Raw genomic sequence first — 24,755 nt, 5'->3', positions numbered from 1 at the left:
CCTTTAACCTGAAAAAACGTCAATAAAGTCTGAAAAGATCACTTCTTTCACGCCATTACACCATTAGCTCTGTGCCATTGTTTTCCCTCAACCCTGCAGACTCAAATGACATCACTTGCAGCAAATGTAGGATTTAATGAGACCACCACACACGAACACACACCAAAAAATAACATTTATGAACATTTAGACAATACTTTAAAGAAAGTTACAAAAACTTCGTGGTTTACTGCTTCTAACAAATATTACACGGGCTGTTTGCCAGAGTATAACAAGCGATTAACAAACATCCCTTTTTGATGTATTTAGCCAGACTCCTTAGACATCCCAGCAGGAGGAAGAGAGCGGGAGAAGGTGAGGAAAAAAGTAGTAGTAGTAAGGGGAGGAGGAGGAAGAGGACGGTCGGTGTCTGTTCCACTTGAATGGCCGAAGCAGTGAAGAGGCTGGTCGGTAGGGGAGACAGACAAGACAGCGCTCTCTCTCTCCCTCTCTGTCTCTCTCTCTTTCCTCTTCCTTCTCTGGCTTTCCACTCCGCCGCGTGTGCGTGCGTCCCGCTCCGCTCCGCTCCAGCACGGTTCGAGTACAGGCAGGGAGGGAGGGGAGACTTGACGCATCGGAGTGAGCGAGCAGCACACAGAGGCTTTCCACTTTCCAATATGCAACCCGCGAGACGCCACACCGTCAGCTACTCGTGCTACTGACACTCAGAGACACAGGGAGACAGAGAGAGAGGGGCAGGGAGGCAGGGATGGAGACACAGTAGTGCCGCACAGACGAGAAGAGCGCAGTGATAACACAAAAGAAGGGAGCAGCGTCTTTTGCGCACAACTCAGACGGGGAGGCTATCTATTTTTGGCCGGGAGCGTCGCCGAGACTTGACAGTGATGTGTGTACGCACAGTTTTGTTTAGTGACAAAATACGGATTAATCTGCGGCCGTGAATTATTGGAGATATCACTTCTGCGAGGAAAGGTAAGTGTGCGGTTAATAAGAGTGGGAGCAGTTGTAGTAGTAGTACAAGTAGTAGTGTGTTCTTTTTTACTTGGTTACTTCAGCATTTGTCAAGTTAAACCTCCAGCAGCCCAGCTGCGGAGCTCCCGAGCTGTGAGTGGGAGCTCAGAAACAAACAGATCCCGCTCCGCATCCCAACTTTTCCCAGATTACATTAAAGCCCTGACGCTGTGTTACGGGATGCGGCGGGGCGGGATTGCCTTCTCTGAATTTCACCCTCTGCTGATCTCATTTGCCTGTCTACTTTGTTGTGGGACTATCATGGTGGAAGTGAAAGTAATCTGCGCGCGTGTGTGTGTGAGCGTCTCTCTGATCGGTGCAGATGTTTAGTAATCCTCCAGTGTTGACCCGCCCTTCAATAATCCCTGCGGATTTGGGGCTGATTACGCCGCCGCCTCCGTTGCCGTTGCTGCTGCTGACCACCTACGGAGGCCCCCAGGAATCCGTCTAAGTCCTGTACACAGCGAAATTAAGGAAAAGGAGACGTTTTCTTAGAATCACCTTTGAATACCACAGGTATTTTAGGGGGCGGGAACACCCACTTTAATTTACGCACCTTTTGAGGATTTCCACTGAAGTGACCAGGAACAAAGATGTTTTCATTCTAGTCCCTGTCATGTGGTCACTTTGTTGTCTCATCATGTAGTGAATCAGCCTTTATGTCACTGTATCTCTAATGGTTTCAATCAGTGCATCTGCCAGTCACTACATAAGCTGTATGTGGGCAGCCTGTGCAGGGCCTGGAGTCTACAATGGCCAGTAAATGCCATATAAACCCTGTTTAATATGTTTAATAGATGTGGACATCTGTGCGTTTTCAGCACATCTGACATGCCAAACCGAAACTGCTCTTCCAAATGATAACTGAACTGGATTCTGTTAGTTTTCCATCCTCAGAAAAAGAACCTGAAATTAATGCAGGCACCAGGAGGAGGAAATGTGTCAATATAATGTTAACACCAGGCAGGGCAAGACAATGTGCTGCACACGAGCATCAATCCGCTGGCGTGCCTACCTACATTGTTCATTCAGCATTAGGTTTTTATGTCTGACTGAGCAGCTCCAGTGACTCTCTGTGTGTAATCTGTTGCACAGGCTTGTCATCCACCTTGACAAGCGCTGAACTTATTCTAAAGGTCAGCAGCGAGAAAAAGGAGAAATACTTCTCTTTCAAAAGGGTTGAGGACTGGGGATTATTCCTCAGCTCAGTCTTATTTCTTGAACAGCATTGCACGGTATCGCCTCGGAACCTCAAAACGGAGAACAGAGACCCTCCTGAGAATCCAAGCATAAATATTTAAGAGTGTTAAAAAAGATTGTGCGTGTAATTTAACTACCAAATGGCCTAAAACTTTTCATACAAAGACGCATAATTATACAGAGGCAAACTGAAGCACAATTAGCAGCCCGTTGGCTTCAGCTCATGACACACAAACGTTAATGATAATTGCTGCGCTTGACTGATATTTCCCTGCCTGCCTGATGCAGGCCCGCACTGATGCAGGCCCACACTGAAAAAAGAAAAAACAGCACTTTAATGGTTGGCGGCGGCATGAAAACCAACAAGCCTGTCAGAACTGCCAAGGCGCAGAAGTGACATTAAAAATACCCCGGGATAGGTGCATTTAGAGGCCTGGCATAAAAATTTCATTGCATGGTTTCCTCGGGAAAGTATCGCAGAAATGTGTCATCAAGGTCATTTTTATTTCATGCCTCTTCGGGAAAGCTAGCCGAAGGAACGGAACCGAAGATAAAGAGAATGCGTGAGTCTGAATGTGTGCAGATATGTCACAGGACATCCTGAAAGTACAAACATTACAGCTGTAGTCTCTGTGAGAGGCAGAAGCTGGGTGGGAGTTGGTGAGGCTGCGCATAATGAGACTTGTTGCTCGCTCCTACAGTTTGCTGTGTAATCTGCAGTGACGTATGGCTGTTAATGACCGTGAAATTCTGCAGATGTATTTTCCAAGCCACTTCTTCTCCTGGCCACGGGATGCTTGCCTTCCTTTATGTTTCGAGGTGTTTGATGGGCTAAAACACAGAGAAGAGGGAGTTAGTTGTACTGTTGTTATAGTTTTTTTAAGTTCTTCTTAGTTTTTGTTTCATTTTGAATTTTTGTTGTTAATTATTTGTCATTTCAGTTAATTTCCAGAGTTGGTTTGCTCGTTTCTGATTAGTTTTTATAGTTTTAGTTTAGTTTGTACAAGTTAAGTAAGTAAGTATTGATTATTATTACTTATTATTTAATTTATGGCAAATGTCAGAGGCAAAAGTTGGAAAATCAGTACAGATATTAAAACATTAACAGAACCTTTTTTAAGCAGTTGATTTACAAGTGCAATAAAAACATCCATCAAACCCTCATCAGGCAGTTTTTGATAACTAATTTAACTCAATTAACAAATACCAAGGCTTCAGATATTTTCTTTATTATTTTATTTTAGCCTGTTTTCCAAGTTAATTTTTTCTCCAAGGTCCAGTTTTTATTTTTTATTTTGGTTCACTAAAATAAATCTAGTTTTACTATTTAGTTTAGCTTTAACTATGACAACTAATGGTAATTATTACCATATATATGTAAAAATGCAGAAAATTCTCAGGTTTCCACGTCTCCAGTGTGGAGAGTATACACTTTCATTTATTGCAAAGTCAGTTTAATTTGTTTGTATGTTTTTGTTTGTATTGCAGGTGTTGAATCATTTTTTTTGAAGTAATATGAAAACAGACAAAAGGAAGGAAAAAAAACCGTCGCATTTTCAGGCTGAATCGGATATTTTTAGTTGTTTTGTTCTCCCAACAATCCAACGTGAAAATATAATCAATTTACTGAATATAAGAAAAGAAATCTAAGAAGTCGGAAATTCTGAATGATACAATTTTTTTTTGCAATGAGAAAAATTTGCTTCTGTTTCACTTCTTTCTTACATTTCATAGAGTAGATTTTAATATATTTCCTAATTGTCAGCTGAAGCTGTAAACCTTACGGGGTCCTGACGTTTCCATATTGAGAATCACGGCTGTTTAGTATCTGCCGTTTGATCTCTCTTGTCCCTTTTTATAAGCTTTCTAATACACGCTGTAATATTTGTCATAGCTATTTGCACCCACCCCGCTGATCACACGTATGCTCAGTAACAAACAGTAAATAAAAACACGCCTGGTGTCAGTTGTTTAGCATGGCTGCTTTTCAGCTTCACTCTGCTGGATTTTCAAAGCAAACAGCACCGTGAGATTTTTTTCCACAGCACCATAATGGATGAGGAAGCTGCAGGCCCCTGATACTACTTTACCAGAGTGTGGTGCGGTTTTATGTATGCCATGCATTACTTGTTTGGAATAATAGAGTTGTTTGACAAAGGTGCTGCGAGTGTTGGGGAAAAATAATAATAAAAAATCTCGCCTGCCAAGCAGCATCCTGGAAAATTACATGTTTATTCCTCAGCCAAACTCTTAAAAAGGTACGATAGTTGTAATTAGGCTGTATTCCAGGAATGTCAGCGCACCATCGGGCAGATACTGAAAAGATGAATTCTGTTTTCAGTGTATGAAAGTGAAAGCGCTTTATGGAGTCAGCACAGAATGAAAGGGAAAGCGATGCAAGGACCTCACAGTGAGGCTAGCATACAGTTTTGTGCATTTTGTTCTCGCTGTTTGGAACAGCTGCTGAAAAATACAATTACTGCCAAAACAAAAAGGCACCTCAAAAGCAGCGTCTCCAAATGAGTTGCCTTCAGTTTGATGTTTTCCTGCACACCACAAGCTGGTTTCATTGAAACAAATCTTTCATCTGCGTGGACTTACATATAAAATCATCCATCTGCTGCTGATAAAAAATTGTTGCATAATTTAGCCAAAGCAAGTTCATGAATAAGTCTGATTTACACAACAAAATACGTCCCCTTTGTACAACTGCGCGCACACTTCTGTGCATTGTCAGGACTAAGTACAATTGAGTATATAGCAGAGCTCTTCATTAACGTTAGGCATCCCGTCTCTGTGTTCACTTTCATTTTACAAAATCTTGAAAGAAGGCTAAGTGACACAGCTTATGCTCCAGCTCTATTTATTCGGTCTCATTGGTTCTGTAAAATGCCCTATTTGTAATCCAATCATATTAGAATAATTTCCCTGGTTTGGCTATGCTTTATGATGATCTGTCACTTCAAGGCCTCCGGTTTCAAGGCACCGCACTCCTCTGGGGTGACTCTTCACAGACTGTCTGCGCCAGCAATGTTTCCTAGTTCAAACATTGTTGCGCACTGCCTCTCCTTGGGAATGGCTTTAATTGAGTGCTTAATAAGAGCAACGCCACACAGCAACCAACTTCGGTGGGGGGGTGGGGGAGATCTGAGCGCTGGGAATGTTGCATTATTAAACATACTTATATAAGGCCCGCAAACATTTCCTTTCCAAGTATTCTTGGGATGAGGCCAGATTTGCGATTCTTCTTGATGCTACACCTCGTTTGAACGTGCGTGTGCTTTTCAGTAAAGAGCCGCACAAGCACATTCTCAGAGGTAATATTGTGCTCCTCTGGGTGTGGCTGTTGTGTGAGAGACAGCGGTGCTCGCTGATTTAGTATAAGCGCTTGATAAGAACTGTGCTCCCCACGGGGTGTTGTTATTTTGTTTGAATCGACATTAAAGGATTGAATAGAGCGGCTGGTACGACTCAAAAGAATGCAACAAATATACCCGAAACAATGTGTCCCTTTTTATCGATCGATTGATTTTTTTTCACAGCTTTGTGGACAGAAACACACTGACAGAAAACAAGTGGCATATCTTAAACTGCAGGACTTACATGTAGCGTTTTTGTAAACATTCTCATATATTTTTTTAACATCCCTTTAAAATTTATGCAAGGAAACCTGGTCTCTTAGCTCAATCTCTCCCCTGTGAAAAAGTGCATTTTCATGTGTTATTATACCACGGTTTGAGTTACACAAGATCTTTCAAATAGCAGTTATACACAGTAACATAAATTCATATAATTTACATAAAATGCCATATAAGACAAATAAGCCATTAGAATTGTTTATAATCTCCATTATAAACCATCACACTCTGCAACATCTCAGCATCTCTTGATTAAATCAAAAGAATAACAGCTTTTTGAGATAAAAATGGGATAAAAGTTCTTAATGAGAGAAAAATATCAAGGCTCTGTTATTCACTGTGAGTAAGGTGTCTTAGCTTGGAACTTCTCATTTATTTAAAATGATCTTTTATTTATTTATTTCTTATTTAAAAAAAAAACAGTAGCACAGAACACAGTGAAATTCTGAAATCCACAGCTTGGTTTGGAAATTCTGGCATCAAACTTCGACATTTTCACTAAATAGGTAAACATCTGTTGTGTATATTCAAACAGTCTGAAGGTTTGAGATGAAGCGTACAAATCTGACACAAAGCTGACACAAAGCTGAGTTTTATTATTATGAGCCGTGCTGTTGTTGAGCACCGTTGCAGAATTTGGAGCTCTGGATTAACCTTGAATGGGTCTGAACTTGAGCTCAACACTTAAGATGGTTTAACAGACTCTATAACAAACTTTGGATGGAGTTTGATACCAGATGGAGATGGATACAGCTGGAGTTTATCAGAAAGTCCTTTGTGTGTTTGCTGCGTGTCCATTTTGGAGACTAAACATCAGTCTTATCATTTCTAGTCAGTTTTAACTATCATCTAACCTGCTACTGAATTTAAACTTCAGAAAGTGTAACAGGAAATTGCTTAAAGTATTTCATAATTTTGGTGGATTTTCACTCTTATTCTAGTTCAATGCTGGGAAACTAGTTTGAAACCAGGAGCAAAAGTGTGGAGGGTTATGTCCCCCCATTTGGACAATGCGAACTCACTGAGAATAAGAGAAGAAGTATAAATATATTTAAAATATATTAAGATATAGTGATAACATTGTTACGTTTGATTAAAACCTTCCAAGCACCAGACATCAATGGACACTGTTTTCTAGGCTAAATCTGTTCGGGCCTTTAAAAACACGTCCTGTTATGGCCAAAAAGTTAAAAGTGAAAAAGCTTCTTTTAAGGATGTAACAAAGGCTTGAATTCAGCCTTATTTCAACCATTTACTAATTTCTGTTAATCCATTGAGAAGTTTTCTTTTGATTAGAGCTCTAAAAGATGTCTAAATGATGCCCAACCATCAAGGCTAGAATATGTTTGAATGTGGTTCCAAAGTAAAGCCAAGCCTTTGTGTGACAGTTTTTGGTTATGAATGGTTACCAGACGGCTGAATACTTATGAGATGTTTGGGAAGAACTGTGTCTTTTCTCTTCTTAACCTTAAAATTAGACACAAAGGACGCTTTAGACATCTTCTCAAGCACTCAAGATGATGGCTTTTCACCTTCTACTTATTAACCAAATATCGATGCTGTTTATACGTCTGGTGAAGTCATCCTTTTTTCAATGTCTTTTCAATACCATGTTGCACAGTTGGAACAGCTTAATGATTCTCATACAGGTGCACTTATTAGTTGTGCCTTTCATATATTTCACATTGAGATTTCTTAGTGGTCACATACTGTATACATACTATAACACAGTGGTCCCCAACCCCCGGGCCACGGACCGGTACCGGTCCATGAGTCGTTTAGTACCAGGCCGCAAGAGTTGAGGCTCGGGTGTGAAATTTATGGTTTTCAGGGTTTTTATGGTTATTTTTTATTTTTTGCGTTTTTATCGTTAACTCGGTTTCCCCGGGTCTTTTCCCATGAATAAATCTTTTTTTTTTCTTTGCACCAGTACTGATTTTATTTTGTTGTATTTATCTGCGACACCTTAAAGGCCGGTCCGACATAAACTGGTCCGTGGTGCAAAAAAGGTTGGGGACCACTGCTATAACATACAATACTAACAGAAAATATAAATATGTATTGTGTGTCTGCTAGTAAGATAATACAACTTACTCCAAATACAAACCCAAGGACACCCTGCTTGTGTTATTCAGTTAAATGTTAATTATGTAGCGACAAATTACAACACAGTCATGTCAAGGCTCTTTGTATTGTAAGTTGAAGATCCTGGAAACATAATGGTGCCAAAAAGCTACTGAAGAATGCTTACAAAGAAAAACATTTTGGTGCCAGAATCCATTGTTTGTTTGGTTTGACATGAATATAAATGTTTCTGAATTAACCTAATCAGTCAGGGTTTCACAACAACACTCTTTCACCCGCACGCACAGAGAAGTATTTCAATTTCTTGCAACAAAACAGATACTGAACATAATGTTAATGTGCCAACTATTACATAGATATAAGTTGAAGTTGGTCAGTGGATGTTTTCCAATTGTTAAATAATGAAACTGTGACGTGTCATCTTAATTCATTATCATCACTTTCATTAATTTAAGTTTCTTAAGTAATTTTCCAAACTTGTAAGAGGAAACAGTGTCCTAATGAGCACTCGCACTTCTAAGAAAAACAAAATGTCATTTTCGTTTGGAGCAGCTAAATTTGGAGAGAACTGCAGATGCTGCAAAGTGCAGGTATTCAAAATCTCATCTACCTCTCAAATGAAATAATTAGGCATTCCAGAAAAGCACTGTTTGTTTATCAGACCAGATGTCTGTGATTCAGATAAATTAGATTATTTAGTCACTGTATCAAAGTGCAATCAGCTGCGTCATTTATATATACCAAGGACATTAAGGGGGAAGAAAGACAAAGAAAGAAAGTAAGTAAGAAAAAGAATATTTTGACGTATTCATATTCTCTCTAAATTCTTTGAGACATGATTTTAGATATATCTTTCGCCCTAACCAGTCACATTGTTTTTTAGCTTTTGCTGCACTGTACAGATTAGAGTTGGCACTATATTCAGTGCTACTTTTGATACCACAGGCAGCGTGAGGCTTTTTTGCGCTTTTTTTTACAGGTCTGTTCAAATGTATTCTATTACAGCTCTATTTACTCTCCATGCTTCTCGAGGCTTGGCACCCTTTGTAGCTGCTGGCACTTTTTATGTCTAGTTTACTTTTTTAGAAACAAAAAATTATGTTATCCTGAAAAGATGAACACTGCCTATAAACATTACAGATGGGGAGGACTGGTTACCTTTGCTGCCTAGCTTCAGTAATGTTATTGTTTTATTGTTAGCCATAGCTGCTAGCTGCTACGTTTAAGGAGAACGGATGACTAATGAGGGTAAATACTAATAGTGTTTTATATTTTAATGTTATTGAAACAGAAGTGTTACTGACCTCTTAGAATTCTTCATGAAGACGGAGTGTGAGTCTTTAAAATGTTTCACCAAGTTTGTTCGGCTGCTAGTGAGGGGAGGGGCTGTGTGATGGCCTGTCTGCAGAGGTGCTGTGTGAGGATCTGTGTCAGCTGGAGGAGGTGGAGATCGTACTGTTGGTATCAGTACAGCTGCAAATCTAGTATTAATATATATTTTTAGCATCCATTAGTATATGAGTATTAATTCTTTTATAACCCTGCTTAATATCTTGTATGAAATACTATGAAAGCTATGATATATTAAAGCACAAATGTTACTAAGATCCATAATTTCCATGTTTTATTGGAGCTATACATTCAGTGAGATTGGATTCAGATCATATTAGAAAATGTGTTGTAGGCAACGTTGCTGTGTTTAGTAAGGAGTAACAGTGTGATTTTAATGTAAGTGGAAGGTTTTTATGTCGTTCTTTCAGAGAACCTTTCACATATTTTGATGAGGGTTTTTTAGGTTTTTTGTTTTTTCTAATGTTGATGATTTGTCCGATAATATGTCCAGAGGTTATCCTGAGTGATAATGAAAAAATAAAATAAAATAATAGTTTTAGACATTTTATATATTTTATTTCACACTTCTTAAAATAAATGTTTCGTTTTCTCCTAGATGATTTCTCAATAGCAAGCGAGTACTTGGTCAGTTCCAAACTGTCCGAATTTACCACCCACACCAGCAGTGATGTGAATACACAGCAGCGAGCTGCTTTGTAGCGCTGTCACGGTTTAGCTTCATCACCACCAGACCTGCACCCAGACTTCACAGAACCACATCAAGCAAGTACTCTGTAAAAATTAGGACTCATCAAGCCTGTGGCATATGTACATTATTTCCACAACAAAGTTGCTGGTGCCCATTTTATGATTACTCTACAAGAACCTCTATGACCTACTGTTAAGCCATGTCTGTGAGTTGTAAATGTTTTGTTTGTTTATTTATTTATTTTCATTTTTGCCAAAGTTCGTTTACAGGAAAAAAGAAACAGGGAATCACACAGAACTGTTCGTCCTGCTGACGTACAGTACGGTGATCTAACCGAGAGCGTCCTGCTGTGGTCTGTGTGCACAGCTGTTCACTTTATTAATTTACACTTTATATTATCCTGTCATACCATAACATTACCATAAAGACACTCAGACCCAATACTAAAACACTTTTCTTCAATTTTAACTCTACTTCAAATCATTCGAGCTGAGCAAATCTTTCAAAGCAATGACAAAAAACAGCCGGTGTAAAGAAATACCACATCCGATGGTTAAAAGCTCTAAAACAGAAATGAAAAGTAAATGACAATTATCAGTGTAAACCAGCATCCTCTGAGCAAGCACATTACTATTCCTGTTCACTCATATGGCCCTATTTTGGCACTCATTTGTCAAAAACACTCATGTGCCTTTATTCCTCCTTTAATGAACTGCAAACCTTCTGCTTTTTGATTAAAACAATTTCAGTGAATGCGTCATACATCCTGACATTGTGGCGGCTTTACTCTTCTTCGTTCTTGCTCGTTTACTGGTTTTCATTCAAACACATCCTTGTATGTTTTCCTTCGTGTTTTGTGGCTGAGTGCAGGAAAGAATCTGGGCTGCAATAACTTAAAAATGTCTAAATAAATGTGTCTCCTTTGGTGGTCAAGCACTAATATAGGAAACTGCTTATTTTCAAGAAATATGAAAAACATATGTGAATATATTTTTAAAAAACTGATTTATTAATGTAAATAAATCTGACGTGCTGTCTGTTTTTGTCATTCTGCCTTTGGGCAACCACATTCTCTATGAAAGCTTCAACTCAATAAATTTCCCAGTCTGATATCATTAAGTAAAAATTGAAATATTAGCTGAAAGAGTCACAATGTTTAGTTATTTATTGTTTTCCTGTTAGGTGTTAATGGGTGCTTTAAGCTACCTCTGGTAAAATGCATAAAATGATAACATTTATATTAATATTGTACATGATCCCATTTTAAATAAAATCCATTTAAAATCTAAAATAAAACAAATGAATTGCAGTTGGTCTGTGCATTATTAAGTAAAATTTGGGTGATGCTTCAACTTAAATATTAAATAGCTTCATTAATTTTGTACTATTTTGTTGAATTAATTTGCATTTTAGATATATTGTAACTAAATAAGCTATTTAAGATCTTTAAAGCTACCTCTAAAGATATAAGTAAAATATTAGTCATCTCTAAGAGCTTTACACATTTATGGAATCAACAGCCTTCCTTTCATGATGCTGCACTGTAGTCGGTGACAGTACAGTCTGTGTTTTCAGAAGAGGTCAAAACTCTCAATGCTTTGTGCTATTTGCACAGCATGCAAGCATGAGAAGACTTTTCATAAAAGCTTGTGTATCCTGTTTGACTTCAAATAGCTTATATTTATGCTCTAGCTGTGTCGGGATTGTCACAAAAGCAGCATCCGCCTATTGCGTGCCACAACACATGAGCGCCTAATAAATGTAGCTGCCTTCTCGACTGGTGTTACAAACTGAGTTGTAGATAGACCTGTATTGGAGCAGAGCTGCTCCTTTGATCACCTCTGGTTCTGTTTGGCTCTCCGCCCTGATATCACTGGACGATGGATCTCCTGGGACCAGTGCAGTACATTAACCAAACATGTTATCTCCTCCCAAAGCTAATTTAATCCAAGGTAGGATTCTGCACTGCCTGCACAAAGACATCAGTTGCCTTTTGGAACAAGCATTTGCAGTAGACTGATTTTGGACTGCTCTCTACATCGCCAAACTTTGGAGTGGAAACCAGTGTGGTGAGGGGAAGAAGATTTAAAGATCTGTGCCCCTGCTGCACTCATACAGCCACAATAATAACTGAGTGGTACTCTGAGTGGACAGAGTCCAATCCAAAACAAATGTATCATTCATTTGCTTGCAGATTTCTAGCTGCAGGTTGCTAATGCTGTTTATAATTACTACTGTGTATTTGCGAAAAGGTGCTGGTGCAGGCTTACTATTATAAACAAACACCAGCGTGTCACGTTGTTACAAACACTTTGAATTTTAATACGCTGTTAACTCCATGAGGGGTGAAAATCTTTCAATTTTCTGGTCATTTGTTACTGACTGAATACATTGATTGTCTCCTCCTCTAATGCCCCAAAGCATCATCAGTCATTTCCCTTTATCAAAAGCAGCTGCAGTACATTACATCTATGAAATCTGATGCTTGAGTGGTTATAGAGCCCAACTGCAAATTATGGCAGGGAGTCAGGGAATATCAGCATTACCAAACGATTGATATATGCAAATTATAATTACTTTTTAATTCGTAGCACCCACAGTATTAGTAACAGGAGGAGTGGTAGCAGTAATGGTGACAGGAATCTTAGAGTAGATACTGGTAGCAGTCCTGTATTTGCTAATACAGTTGCCATTTTGGCTCAGGGAAGAAATGGATGGATTAAAAAAAACAATCTGTCAACCTTTTTCCATTTCCTTCCTCCATTATTGCTTTTGCTTGTTAGATGCTTTGAATTTAGAGCAAAAGACAGAGAGTCACATTTGTAATATGACAAGCACTGGTTAATCTCTGCAAGCCTAACCAGAGCCTTTGTTAATCACAGCTCAGTACGCTCTGTGTAGCCAGATCATTTATCAACTTCCTTTTCCTTGGTATCAAGAAACTAAATAGATTACAGCAACAATAGGCAGGGGCAAGTTTGTGAAGCGCTCAGTAGTGTTATCTTTAGCTGCTGGGGTGCTTTATCAGGTCGAGCTGAAAAGAGTGGAGAGAGCCAAACCTGCATGCTGATACTGTAACAACTGGAGGAAAACTAAGTTACTGAGAGTAACGACAGCTCTGTGAGTACGAGTATGCTCTGTGAACTGCAACAGAACTTTTGAAGCACTCCACAAAGATGCACATCACGATAATCACTATCAAAAAGCAAACAAATTAAAAAAGACCTACAAATGAGTAAGGAGAAATACTCGAATTCCTTTCAAGCATACCGAAAGTGAGAAGTACAGGCTTGTGCAATAGGCTTGCTCCACCACTAACTTCTTTATATCTTGCTAGTAAAATGTGAAATAGGTGCATTCATTTATAGAAAAGTGCATTTATGGAAATACAGAATATAAGGGGGAAAAAAGTTTGTACAATTCTTACAATCTGGAAAGTTAACATTTGGTATGACAACATTTATCCTTCAACGCAGCCTCAACTCTTTCAGGCAAGCTTGTCATTTCTTTAGTTAGTCTTCAGGAATTGTTCATCAGGATTCATGAATGATATTACACAACTTTTTTTGTTTTGTTAATGTTGCGATCAGGCTTCAGAGAATTCCAGTCTGTAGCTCTATTTGTGTTTTTCAGTCAAAGCCTGACGGTACTTTTCTGTGTTTGTGACATGTTCGTCAATTTTGTCGAGATTCCCAGCACCACTGACCGAGTCCTTAACCATGGCTGAATCTCCACCATGTTTTGGTGTTGTTCCCAGATCATCATACTAAATGTTGTTCCAGGATCAACATTGCAAGTGACCAATCAGAACGTCATACTTTTGCAACTTCAGAAAAAACTGCGGTAAAACAAAAAACTGTACTTAAGCTGCGAGAAACCGCCTCTGTCCGCCGATCAACGGACCCTGACCCTAACCCTAACTCTAACCCTTTAATAAACGGTAAGCAGAATTGATATTGTCCTTGCAACATTGGAATTTCATAAATGCACGAATGGCTTGGCAGCCAAAAGAATAACGTCACAACAATGTGATTGGCCACTTGCAATGTTGAAATGCTCACTGTTGTACCTCTCTCCTGATCCTTGCAAACATATTGATGAGAATTTGGTCCATAAAACCTGCTGTGTAATCTGGTGTACTTCAGCTTTTTTCTTCATGTTTCTCTTACTTAATGGCTTCTTGACAGCCACCCTTCCAATCAGGCTTTAGTGAATAGTAGATCAACTGAAGGACCATATATGTCATCATTATTTTATGTCTTCTACTGTAGATGATTTTTAGGGCAGCTACTTATCTAGTTTCCTCAAACTTTTAAAGGACACACTGGACAACATGCCGAGATATTACAAGGTTGTGGCTGGTAGCTCCTTGGAAATCACTTTGTTGCACAAAGTACTGTTTATACCTGTCAAACATAATGGTATGTGTTTTTGTGACAGGTTGATATTAAAATGCCTAAACATCCAATGTAAATGTTGCTTTTCTACTACATGGATGAAATACTGGTTTATCCATTGAGTTGCGGCCTTCTTTTTTTCTTTTAATCACTTGTGCATGTTTAAAAGACCTTCTGATTTCTACATTTAGAAATCTGACATGTTCATTCTGCCATTCAGTATGTACAGGATGCAGTGTGTGTCCTGGATTTGTCTTTTTCCGTATATTTTACATTCTTTGAGTCTCCTTTTGAGTGATTGGTCTGATATGTCTAAATTGTCGTTGTCTGCTGCCTAAGGCACAGTCTCAGACCAAACTACCAAGTATTAATGGGACAATGGAGGAAATATTGTATTAAATAAACCGGTAATACAGTTCCAAAGCCTTTATCTACTCAGCTAACTCCTAACACGTTATATAACACTGCTTGGTCATACCCCGAAAATGTGACTTGAGAGGGTCCAGGGCAGGTATCAGGTCATAACAAGCAAAACTGGATTCTTACTGTGATGATAAACCTACAGGACACACTTCTACATCACTGTGTCTGGATTTAATCACACTGGAACACAACAACTGGTCCCATTTACCACTAGAAATAACAACAATGGCCTTTTTTCAGTTTTCATCCATCGTTCTGTAATTCATATCAGAACATTACCACGTGCCTGAATGCTTAACTGAAAAAAAAGAGACTGTGTGCCACAAACAACCACAGTTGTGCATTTAATGACCAACAACTTTTCAACAGAAAATATATTTTCACTGAAGCTATTTTTTTACCTTCACAATAAGCAAATGTTAGTAAATGTACTTTTTAGATCCAAACAATTTTTAGACTTGGGAAAAAACAACTGATCGTAACCGAAGGGCTTCTAATCCACTGTTGACTATTTTGTAAATAGTCAACAGTGTAATAGACTCAATACTTGAAATGTGCAATTCACTTGTATTTTTATTTTTTTATTCCTATTTATTCTATTTATCCCCTTTGTATATTTTATTTATATTTGTCTCTGTATTTATATATATGTGTGTGTGTGTGTGTGTGTGTGTGTGTGTGTGTGTGTGTGTGTGTGTGTGTGTGTGTGTGTGTGTGTGTGTGTGTGTGTGTGTGTGTATATATATATATAACAGTTCTGTAACTGTAACTTTGGTCGTTGCTGTGCTTTTTTTGGAAGTCGAATTTCCCAGAGGAACCCACCCGAGGGATTAATAAAGTTCTATCTTATCTTATCTTATCTTATCTTAGATGACCCAGCATGTGACTCTTTTGCACAGCCCTACATTTGTACACTGTCTCTCTTGCAGCTGTGGTTCTTCATCCGTTATAGCTGTTTATGATGCAGGAACACAACGCTGCAGTTGTCTGTTGTTCTTTAAAGTGACCTTAACACACACCCTTTACTGTTTGGTTGATTGTTGTGGTGTTCCCACGGTGTTCACCAGTGAAAGCTGCTGTTTGTTTAGTTGTGTTGCTGAACTGCACTTTTATATGTCGTCATGCTAAATGTTTTGCGCTTGCAAATTAAGGCTGGTGTAAAACTTTTTGAGGAAAGCATCACCACAAATAAATGCATTGGCTTAATAGACACATGGCTTGGTGGTTTTATAAGAGAGCATATTAATATGCAAAAAAAAATTTCTCTAGGATGAGGCACAGCCTTATACCACTGATGTACCCAAGACACATCCTGACAACCCTCTATATGATGTATGGAGATAAAAGACCTCTTTTCTGTAGGTGGAGACAGGAGACAGAGCTGGAAGGTAGAAAATCTGAGATTAATGAGAGCGTGGCCTACTCAAACAGTTTCCTGTGCCTGTTTTGGTTTTTTTAGTGGTTTTGTCTCACTTTTTCTGACTATGTTTTAAAACTTTGTGCTGTCTATATTGAATCACAGCAGGGGTGGCAAAACAGAGTTCTTCTGTGCTCCTTTGTAATGGCAAAATTACACAAATAGTTGTAATTTTGGAGAGGTTTGTGTCAAACATGCCTCAGTTCTAAATATATTTTACCCAGGAGACAAAAGATTAATGCCTTTTTTTTTTCCTGGAGGAGCTCTGCAAAAGGTAGATTTCACTTCTTAACCGGCTGTGTTGCTTTAATTCTTACAAAAGTAGAGCTTTTCCACAGGCAGCCTCTGACATTTCTTGCAAAACTTATTCTGTATTCTTTCCTCGGAGTTGCAAGCAAACAGGATAAATCTGTCTCCCTTCGCTGTGCCCTATTTACATTGTGCTTTATTCAACAACCCCTTTAAACCAAATGCCTATCATTTTGGCTGCAAAGTTTAAAAAGCATTTTAATGCGCATCCCAGAAACAGAGAATTGTAGTTTGTAAAGCCGGTGGTCCTGAAAATCAGTGTTTTGAAGAACCTGTATTTTTTTAATTGAAAAAATAAAAACAGTAATATATTTGTGTTTCATGTTCACTAGTGCAACAAGATGTGTCTGCATGCTATGAGCACACAGGTGCAGGATAGACATTGCTTGCAGCTTCAAAGGGTGTTAATGCATATTGGCAGGTTGAGGGTGCAGAAGCCAGGAAATTAGTGTGAACAAAGACTAACAACAAATTCTCCAACACAATCAATATACATTGCTTTGGTGAACAGTACTGTTTCAAGCCACTTTACCTAATGAATCCTGTCCTTTTGGGGTTTTTTTAAATTATTAATTTCCTTTTGACGAGCCCAAATTCATACAGCATTTATTGACTTGGTCCCCACGGGAAGTTATATTGTTACTACCTTCATAACCAACATATTTAGATGAATTTTATTTTTTAAGTACAGATTTCACTGTGAATCACACCAATTACAATGTTTTTTAAGATCCTTAAACGTTACTGTAAGGATGAAGGATGGGCATCACAAAACCCAACGAGGCAATAATACAGAGTAAAATTTATTTTACCTCCGTTCCATGAAGTGAATTCATTTAAAATAAATCAAGTTATTTATTTTAACTTACATTTAAGTTCTTTTGGACCCTAATCAGAAGCAGCATCATAGAGATAGTAACTGGACCCCTTGGAGTCTGTCAGAGTAAGCAGATGGTTGATGGAGATCTTGGCTGAGACACCCTGGATTAGGTGGAGGAGAGGGGGGAGCATGACAGACAGCCTGGAAGCCAGAAAATTAACAGAAAAGAATGATTTTTTTAAAAAGCAGGTGCTACAATAGGTGCTGATTGGTTTAGAGGATGTGTGCAGGAACTTTTGAGGCATGTAAATGTTACATGATGGGAAAACAAAGGTGATAAATAAAATTAAGCATTACAAATCACACAAAGATAAGTGGAGATGAGAAAGCAGATATAGCTTATTCCTTACTAAATATACAACTTCATGATGTAAGTAAATGTGACATCGCTTGTCATAGCCATAGTAATGAGCTTACATCAAGAAAAATACTCTTCAGGATTTTGAAAGGAACAGCCATCTATCCACGCAGACCTCCGCACTTTTCAGATTTGTTGCGTTCCCCTTTGCTCCCTAATGGCACAGTAACAGAAAACAGTGTTAGTTTAAAAAAAATCTGCCTTTTGTAGTAATTGTACTAAGTGTTAGTGCCCATCAGTGTCTTTTATTATAAGTAACAATGATACGCATGTGTATGCATACAAATGTTTTCTGCACAATGAAACTCTTTGAATATAGAGGCTGTAAACAGCAATCTTTACAATACATTCACATGCTAGAAGATTTTTAGTGTATTCAGTGAGAGACAGCTGCACAGTTATCAAAACAGCTCAGAATAGTTTCAGATTGGGTGTAACTTAGAGAAACAAAGTGATTTGTGCAGCAAAAGTCTTTAGTGACTTAAGCTAGCATAAGTAGTGACAGTGTTTTCATTCATAAATCTCGACCACCACCACCACTCCTTCACCATCACCACCACCACTTTACTGTGGTTTGAATTGCCGAGTGCTGTCTTGCTGACACTCTCCAAATGGTCCAGTTTTAATTCTCACTCCGGAGAGATATTGTCTCTGTTGAGGAAAAAGCACATAACTGTGAAATTCTTCAGCGTTTTCCAGCATTTCAGCATTTTCTGTCTTTTGGCTCGGCACTGGGGTTTTTGAGCATGAAAGCTGTGCGGCTTCAAAGAAGAACAATACTATGAAAAGTTTTAGCGGTGGCTTTGCGTTTAAACTGTCTTGGAAGTAGATGTCACGCTGGAGATACGGAAATACATACACAAGCGCGCGCACACACACACTGAACTGAAAACTAGATGCTTTGTTTTTTTCTGCTGCTCAACTTCCATGAAATTTGAACCAGGAGTTTACTGTGAACTTTAAACACACAGTGAAAGATTTGGGTTTACTTGATAAACTATAACGTAGCTCATAATTAGTGTGTAATATGTTCTTTCAGTTGTACGTTCCTGCATGTAGTTCCAAAACTTGTGAAATGAGTATGCTGAGTGGGGAAAGGCTACTTGCTAACGAAAACTTTACTTTCAACTAATCTCACCTATGCCTTCTTCTACAGATTGGAAAACCAGAAAGGTGCAAATCGGATTCCATACATTTGTGATTGGATGTGAGACTACTTTGACCCTACAAAATTGAAGATGATGTTGCTATGGAAACTGCTGCTGCTGCAGTCACTTATGGGGTGCCTTGCAGGTAAAGTATCTTATTAAGAACTTTTGATGCATGCCAAAGCTGCCTTTGTGAAGTCTGAGTCTTATTCATATGTATTTGGGGCAAGCGCCAGTATGAAAGCTGTAGTTTAGAAAGGCATAGCTTCAAGTAGATTAGCCATAAGCAAACATAATTTCTCTCACAGATCTAAAATAATATGTCTGTAGAATCCATTCAACGAGGACATTATTTTCAAGGTAAGCCCTGGTCCGCTAAAGACCTCCAATCACTGGCAATATTGCGTTTCAGCCTTTTCTCAGTATTGTATCTGGCACTCACAAAAGGTTAGCAATATCACGCTGAATTTGAATGAGTGGAGTGTACCGCATTAAAGTGGAAATGAAAATGTTCAGTTTAACTTGGCTTCACAGGTCACAAAGAAGGGTGAAATTATCAAAAGTGTAAAACTGCCACAAATCTAAAGTTTTGCTAAACCCCCACCTCGAAACAGCCAATATAAAAAACATGTCAAGGCAAACAAATAAAGAAGCCATGCAGTGAGGAATATGTGATGTCAGCATAAGGCTTTCTAAATCTGTTCGATTATATCAGACCTCAGAATTTAATTATTGAATATTGTCGCTAAATTGCATAATTAATATAACTATATGCAAAAAAAACAGACAGATAAACAAACATAAAGAACATTTAGCTGATAAATTCGAATTTTAAAAAAACTAACAAAGAGGTGGGGGAAACACCCTTCAACCGTGGTTGATGTTGCATAGTTTGTCCACCAGTTTGTCCACCAGTGGACAGAAACACCGATGGACAAACTGGTGTTTCTGTTTGGAACACTACAAACACACAATAACACAACAAGGTTTTGACCACTAGTTGTGGAGCATCTGTTCTATGATATCTGCTGTAGTAAAAGAAACATTTACTAACACATTTCTATTTTATTTCATTATGAAATGAGATGCGAGCAGGATATTGCTTTTCCCAAACGCATAATTGTTCGTTTTCCAGTAGTAAAAAATAAAAGTCAAGTGTGAGATCTGTTTCAGTTAGCTTCTTATGATCTAATTTGCTTTGTCAAGTATTACAGAGTTACCCGGATTAATCTGAGAGCATGAAATTGATCTAACATTTTACAGTAATTCAGCACTCAATCACGAATTCAGTGAACAAGTGAATTAATCACTCAACACATATATATATAAAAAAATCCTTGAAATGTTGTAGCACCAGTAATTATTTTGTAAAAGAAGTGCTGCGAAAGAATATTGAAATTAGGTTAATTTCTCATGTTGACATGTAAAAGAGGCTATGAGGAAATCCTTCCTCGGTACTCTCAGATGTCCATCACTCATTTAGAATGCACTAAAGTTGAGTTATAGCTTCATTACACCGTGGTGCCCATTTCACCCAGAGGCTCTCTGGCATTGATCACATTTTGATGGAGGACTTTAATTTGTCTCCTTTACAAATAGCAGGGGTCACCAGAGAGCACCAGAGGAATCACTCAGCGTGTTTAATCAACAGGTATTACAGGAATAAAGATGAAGAAAAGGCCCCAGTGATGAGGTCTGTGCTCTGTGAAACTCGCCTTCTCATTACTCAACACACATTAAGCCTGTTGTGAACTCCTTACCTTACACATGTGATTATCAGATTTGTGTAAAGAAACCTTGAGCTACATTGCATTTGCCCTTGCAGGGCTAACACGTGTCACTGCTCATCTTATTGTAGGTCTAACAACCCCGCATGATCTCGCTGCAGACAGCTGGTGATTACTGACAAGTGTGCAGCAGAATCCTCGTGGAGCTCATATCTCAAAGGCGCCCACATAACGTTATTTTGTTATGCACTTACAAGAATCAAATTTCCCCCATGAATCCCATCATAAAGTCCCACATGTGTTCCACAGGTCCTGTTAACCGTACTGTCCTAACAGTTATAGTCTCATATAGCATATAGCAGAAACATACCGGTAAGATAAGCTGTAGCTCTGTCTACCTATGGACAAAGATACTAGACTGACAGAATAACCTTGTGTTCGTTGACATAAGTACCAGCACATAGTCATACTAGACCAAATTCCACTCATCACTGCATCATTTTTCCTTTCTTTGTGTCAAAGCTAAAGTGTGTCACAAAAGTTAGCACGCCCCACAAAATGATATTCTGCTGCTAATCTATGAGCTACTAATGGACTAACCTTCCATATGAACAACTCTGCCATTGTCTTTTTTTCTATTTCTTTTTTTCACAATAATTTGTCTGCATCTGCAGACTTATAATTAGTGTCGCTAACTCAATGAAGCTAGTGGGACTTCACCTTCCATCACTGCAGTTGCACAATGATTAACTGAATTAGCTGATATTAAAGGCTTTCCCAGCATGTTCCAACAAGTTGACGCCACACAGCCGACCTATGAACTCAAGCCTGTTTTTAGCACATTAACTAATGCCAGTAGATGTGAAATTCAACTTACTTCACATCAAACAGGAGTTATTGATGTAAACTGTGTGTTATAGAGCTATTCAACATTTAAATGTATTTCTCTGAGACACTGAGCAGTAATTCTAGGTCTGCATGAAAACTGTAGGGGTGTTACAACAGCTCAATTTTCTAGCTTTTTGAAACAGAAAAAAAACAGTGCACTCTTCTACATCTGATTATTTGTCCTGTATTCAGATAATTTTGTTTGCATATTGTCTCAGTGGTTAGCACTGTTGCCTCGCAGCAGAACATGAGGCAGAACATGCAAACTCCACAGAGAAATGCCCCGGCAGGTAGTTTCAAACTCAAACACACACATTCATGTTAGGTTAACTGACGGCTCTAAATTGGCCATGAATGGGAGGTAAACTAAGTGCTTCAGGTGTAGAGAATAAAGTGTGCTAGGATCAGATGCAGCTTATAGCCTACAGTGCTTCAAGTGGTCAGTAGGACTACAAAAGTGCTATATAGCTACCAGTCCAATTGCATTCTGCAAGATCTCAGTTGAAGCTTTGCGCCATGGGAGAAGCAGTGTTAATGTGGTCCTAGCTTTAAAACTGTAGAGTGGGCTGTGGCGTGTAAGGACAAAACCCCCTCAGAGAATAACTGTGAAAGAAGCACCCGGTGACTAAAACTGGTTTATCTTCTTTCCAAAATTCTCAAAAACTGAGACATTTGCTTTAATCAATCTTTCAGGGATACGCCAAGGAAGACCCCTGAGCAGTTAATATGTTTCCAGCTCTGCTGAAAAGCCTCAGAAAGCATTTTTTTAGAAGCCAAAGCTTGGACACAGCAACTCTCCTGGTTATCATTTTGGAACAAAACTCATGGAGGACAAGAATGATGCACAATATGCCGACCTAAAGACGCTGGCTTTCATGTGCTGCAGAGTGGATTTGTGAATAGAGAGAACCTCGTGGAGACTTGAGGAAAGAAATTATAAAGATGTTTATTGCAGCTTTAGGTACACTCCTCAGCCCGGGGAGTTACAAGTAGATTTGCTTTTCATGCACAAATGGATAAAAAGCTTGATAATAAGACACGCTATGTGCCAGTCGAAACTAAAAATCCAATTACGTTTTAAAATTAGTCACCTGCCTTTACGATGCAGTAGCAGACAGCAGACTGGGTGTTGTTTTTATTCGTGCATAATGCTTCAGTGTTTTCTATCACATTTGTCCCATTATCACCATTGGTCATTGTCGCATTTTGCTCTCCACTTCTGTTGTAGGTATTTAGGAAATGCAGCACAGCAGTGAGAAAAATGCAGATTAGGAAGGGTAAAGCAGACTTTCCTGAAATGTAATAACAAAAGAACACATTCCTGGTGAATGAGGCTGAACACATAACATGGACTGGAGAAGGTGTAGATTCACCACACTGGAGCAAATTCTTCTCCTAATAATATTTTCTATGACTGATAAAAATTCTCAGTGGACAGAAGGCATTATGCAAATCTGTTTTTGTGAGTTAGTAATGCCACCAAACACAGTCGTGCAGTAAAGTTATGTTACTGCAGGAGTTTGCGCTCAGCTGCTAATGCAGAAAATTTAGAAATATGCCTTAATGCGCAGTCCTCATTTTCTGCAAAGTCTTTCTCACAATGCTGGATTTTCAGATGGTCTCAGATGTTGAGCACACGTTAGACATTAGTATTGGATTTGTGTTTATTTATCAAAGAGAATATCAAGAGGATTCACTTCTCTTTGATTCTGCCATAAATCAAAGTGATTTAGTTATTTTTCACTTTGAAATTTCTGACTGTCGGTCCCGTCTTCTACCTTAACTATGGGATGTACATACTCGCTGGACATTTTTTTAGGTATACATGTTCAGCTGCTCATTAAGGTAAATCTTGTCATCAATATTTTGTTGATATCAAAACTCACGGCAGCGTTATCGTCTGGGTGTGCGGCTGGAATTTCCCATCAGGCTCTTGAGTCTACCTGGTATCCGCCCCTGGGCAGGGCCTGCTTATCCTCCGCAGTTCCACATACCTGGAGCTGATTCCAGGCAATCAAGCCAGAGTGATTTAAGCCTCAGCCTTCAGCACCAGTTCATCATCAACTCACTTCCTGGACTCACCTTGACTTAAACCTCAAGCTTAAGCTTCTCTCTTGGACTCCGGATACCTTACCCCCATCTTGGAAATCACTCTGTGCCTCACCTGCCCCCGCACAACATCAGGAACTCAGCCAATCCACATTCAGCTCACTGCTGATTCACGTCACCCCTTCCACACTGCTTACTCTCTCCAGCTGCAAGTTAGAAAAGTTATACAGCATACTCAACATCTACAGAGTTCCTCTCCACTACCTCCCTAACTCAGTTGTCCTCTCTCCTCGGTGTGACTGCTTAACTGCCACGTTCCATTCTGCATCACTGGCCCACTTCCCCCTCTCAATCAACATGCACCACATTAACTAGGCCTCACCACTTCACGTTCTATGATTTGTTGCCTTTGTCCTTATCACGCTTTGAGTCCAGTGCTTGCACCGACCTTTCGGTCTTGTGACAGGCAGAATGGCTAGATTGTTTGAAGCTGATAGCAAGGCAACTACGCATTACAAAGGTATGCAGAAGAAGATCTGAACACAAAACACATTGAACCTTGAAGCAGATGTGCTACAGCAGTGACCACACTGTGTGCCCGTCCTGTCAGCTAAGAACTGGAAATTGAGGTTAAGTTTGCACAGGCTCATTTTCTTGAAACCTCAATTCCAACTGAGCATCGTTTAAACGCTGCAGCCTATCTGCATATTGTAGCTGACCATGGCTGACCAGTGCATCCATCTTCTAACGACTGATTTAAACAGGATGAAACCATGTCACAATATTTAAATAATCTTAGACTGGTTCCTTGAACAAGACGGTGACTTCACTGCACTCAAATGGCCTCCATCACCAGATCTCAGTCCAACAGATCTCAAACTGTTAGGGTTTGGTGGAGATTTGCATTCATGAAAGGGCAGCCAACAAATCTGCAGCACATGGTCAGATGTGGCCATCTCCCTGCTGCACTCATGGATCTTTGTTGTTTCATCCTGGATTGTAGTTCTGACACTCACTAGTCCTCAGCCTCTTTCCTTCCAATTAGCATACAGCATCAGGGTGCTGGACCTGGGACAAAGCCCTCGATGCATGGTAAAGAGCTTTGTCTTGAATAGGTGACTATTATTGGGCTTATCTTCAGACTCAAAAACAGAGGTTTATATTGTTAAACATCTTTGTTCCTG

At 39.1% G+C, this 24,755-nt stretch overlaps 1 protein-coding gene across 2 annotated transcripts in view; it reads left to right on the top strand.

Annotated features, from left to right (window-relative positions):
- Positions 1-446: 446 nt before the first annotated feature.
- The window catches only part of cntn4 (contactin 4), a 215,764-nt gene continuing 191,455 nt past the window's right edge, over positions 447-24,755 (top strand). For both annotated transcript variants that reach the window (XM_080891754.1, XM_080891753.1), the window contains exons 1-2: positions 447-972; positions 18,916-19,052. In XM_080891754.1, the coding sequence (XP_080747880.1) occupies positions 18,998-19,052 (55 nt within the window). In that variant the 5' untranslated portion in view covers positions 447-972; positions 18,916-18,997. The remainder of the gene's footprint in view (positions 973-18,915; positions 19,053-24,755) is intronic.

This window comes from Rhamphochromis sp. 'chilingali', assembly GCF_963969265.1.
Source record: "Rhamphochromis sp. 'chilingali' genome assembly, chromosome: 9".
Classification (NCBI taxonomy): Eukaryota; Metazoa; Chordata; class Actinopteri; order Cichliformes; family Cichlidae; genus Rhamphochromis; species Rhamphochromis sp. 'chilingali'.
The sequence above is the reverse complement of the archived record's forward strand: the minus strand, read 5'-3'. Positions and strand labels throughout refer to the sequence as shown.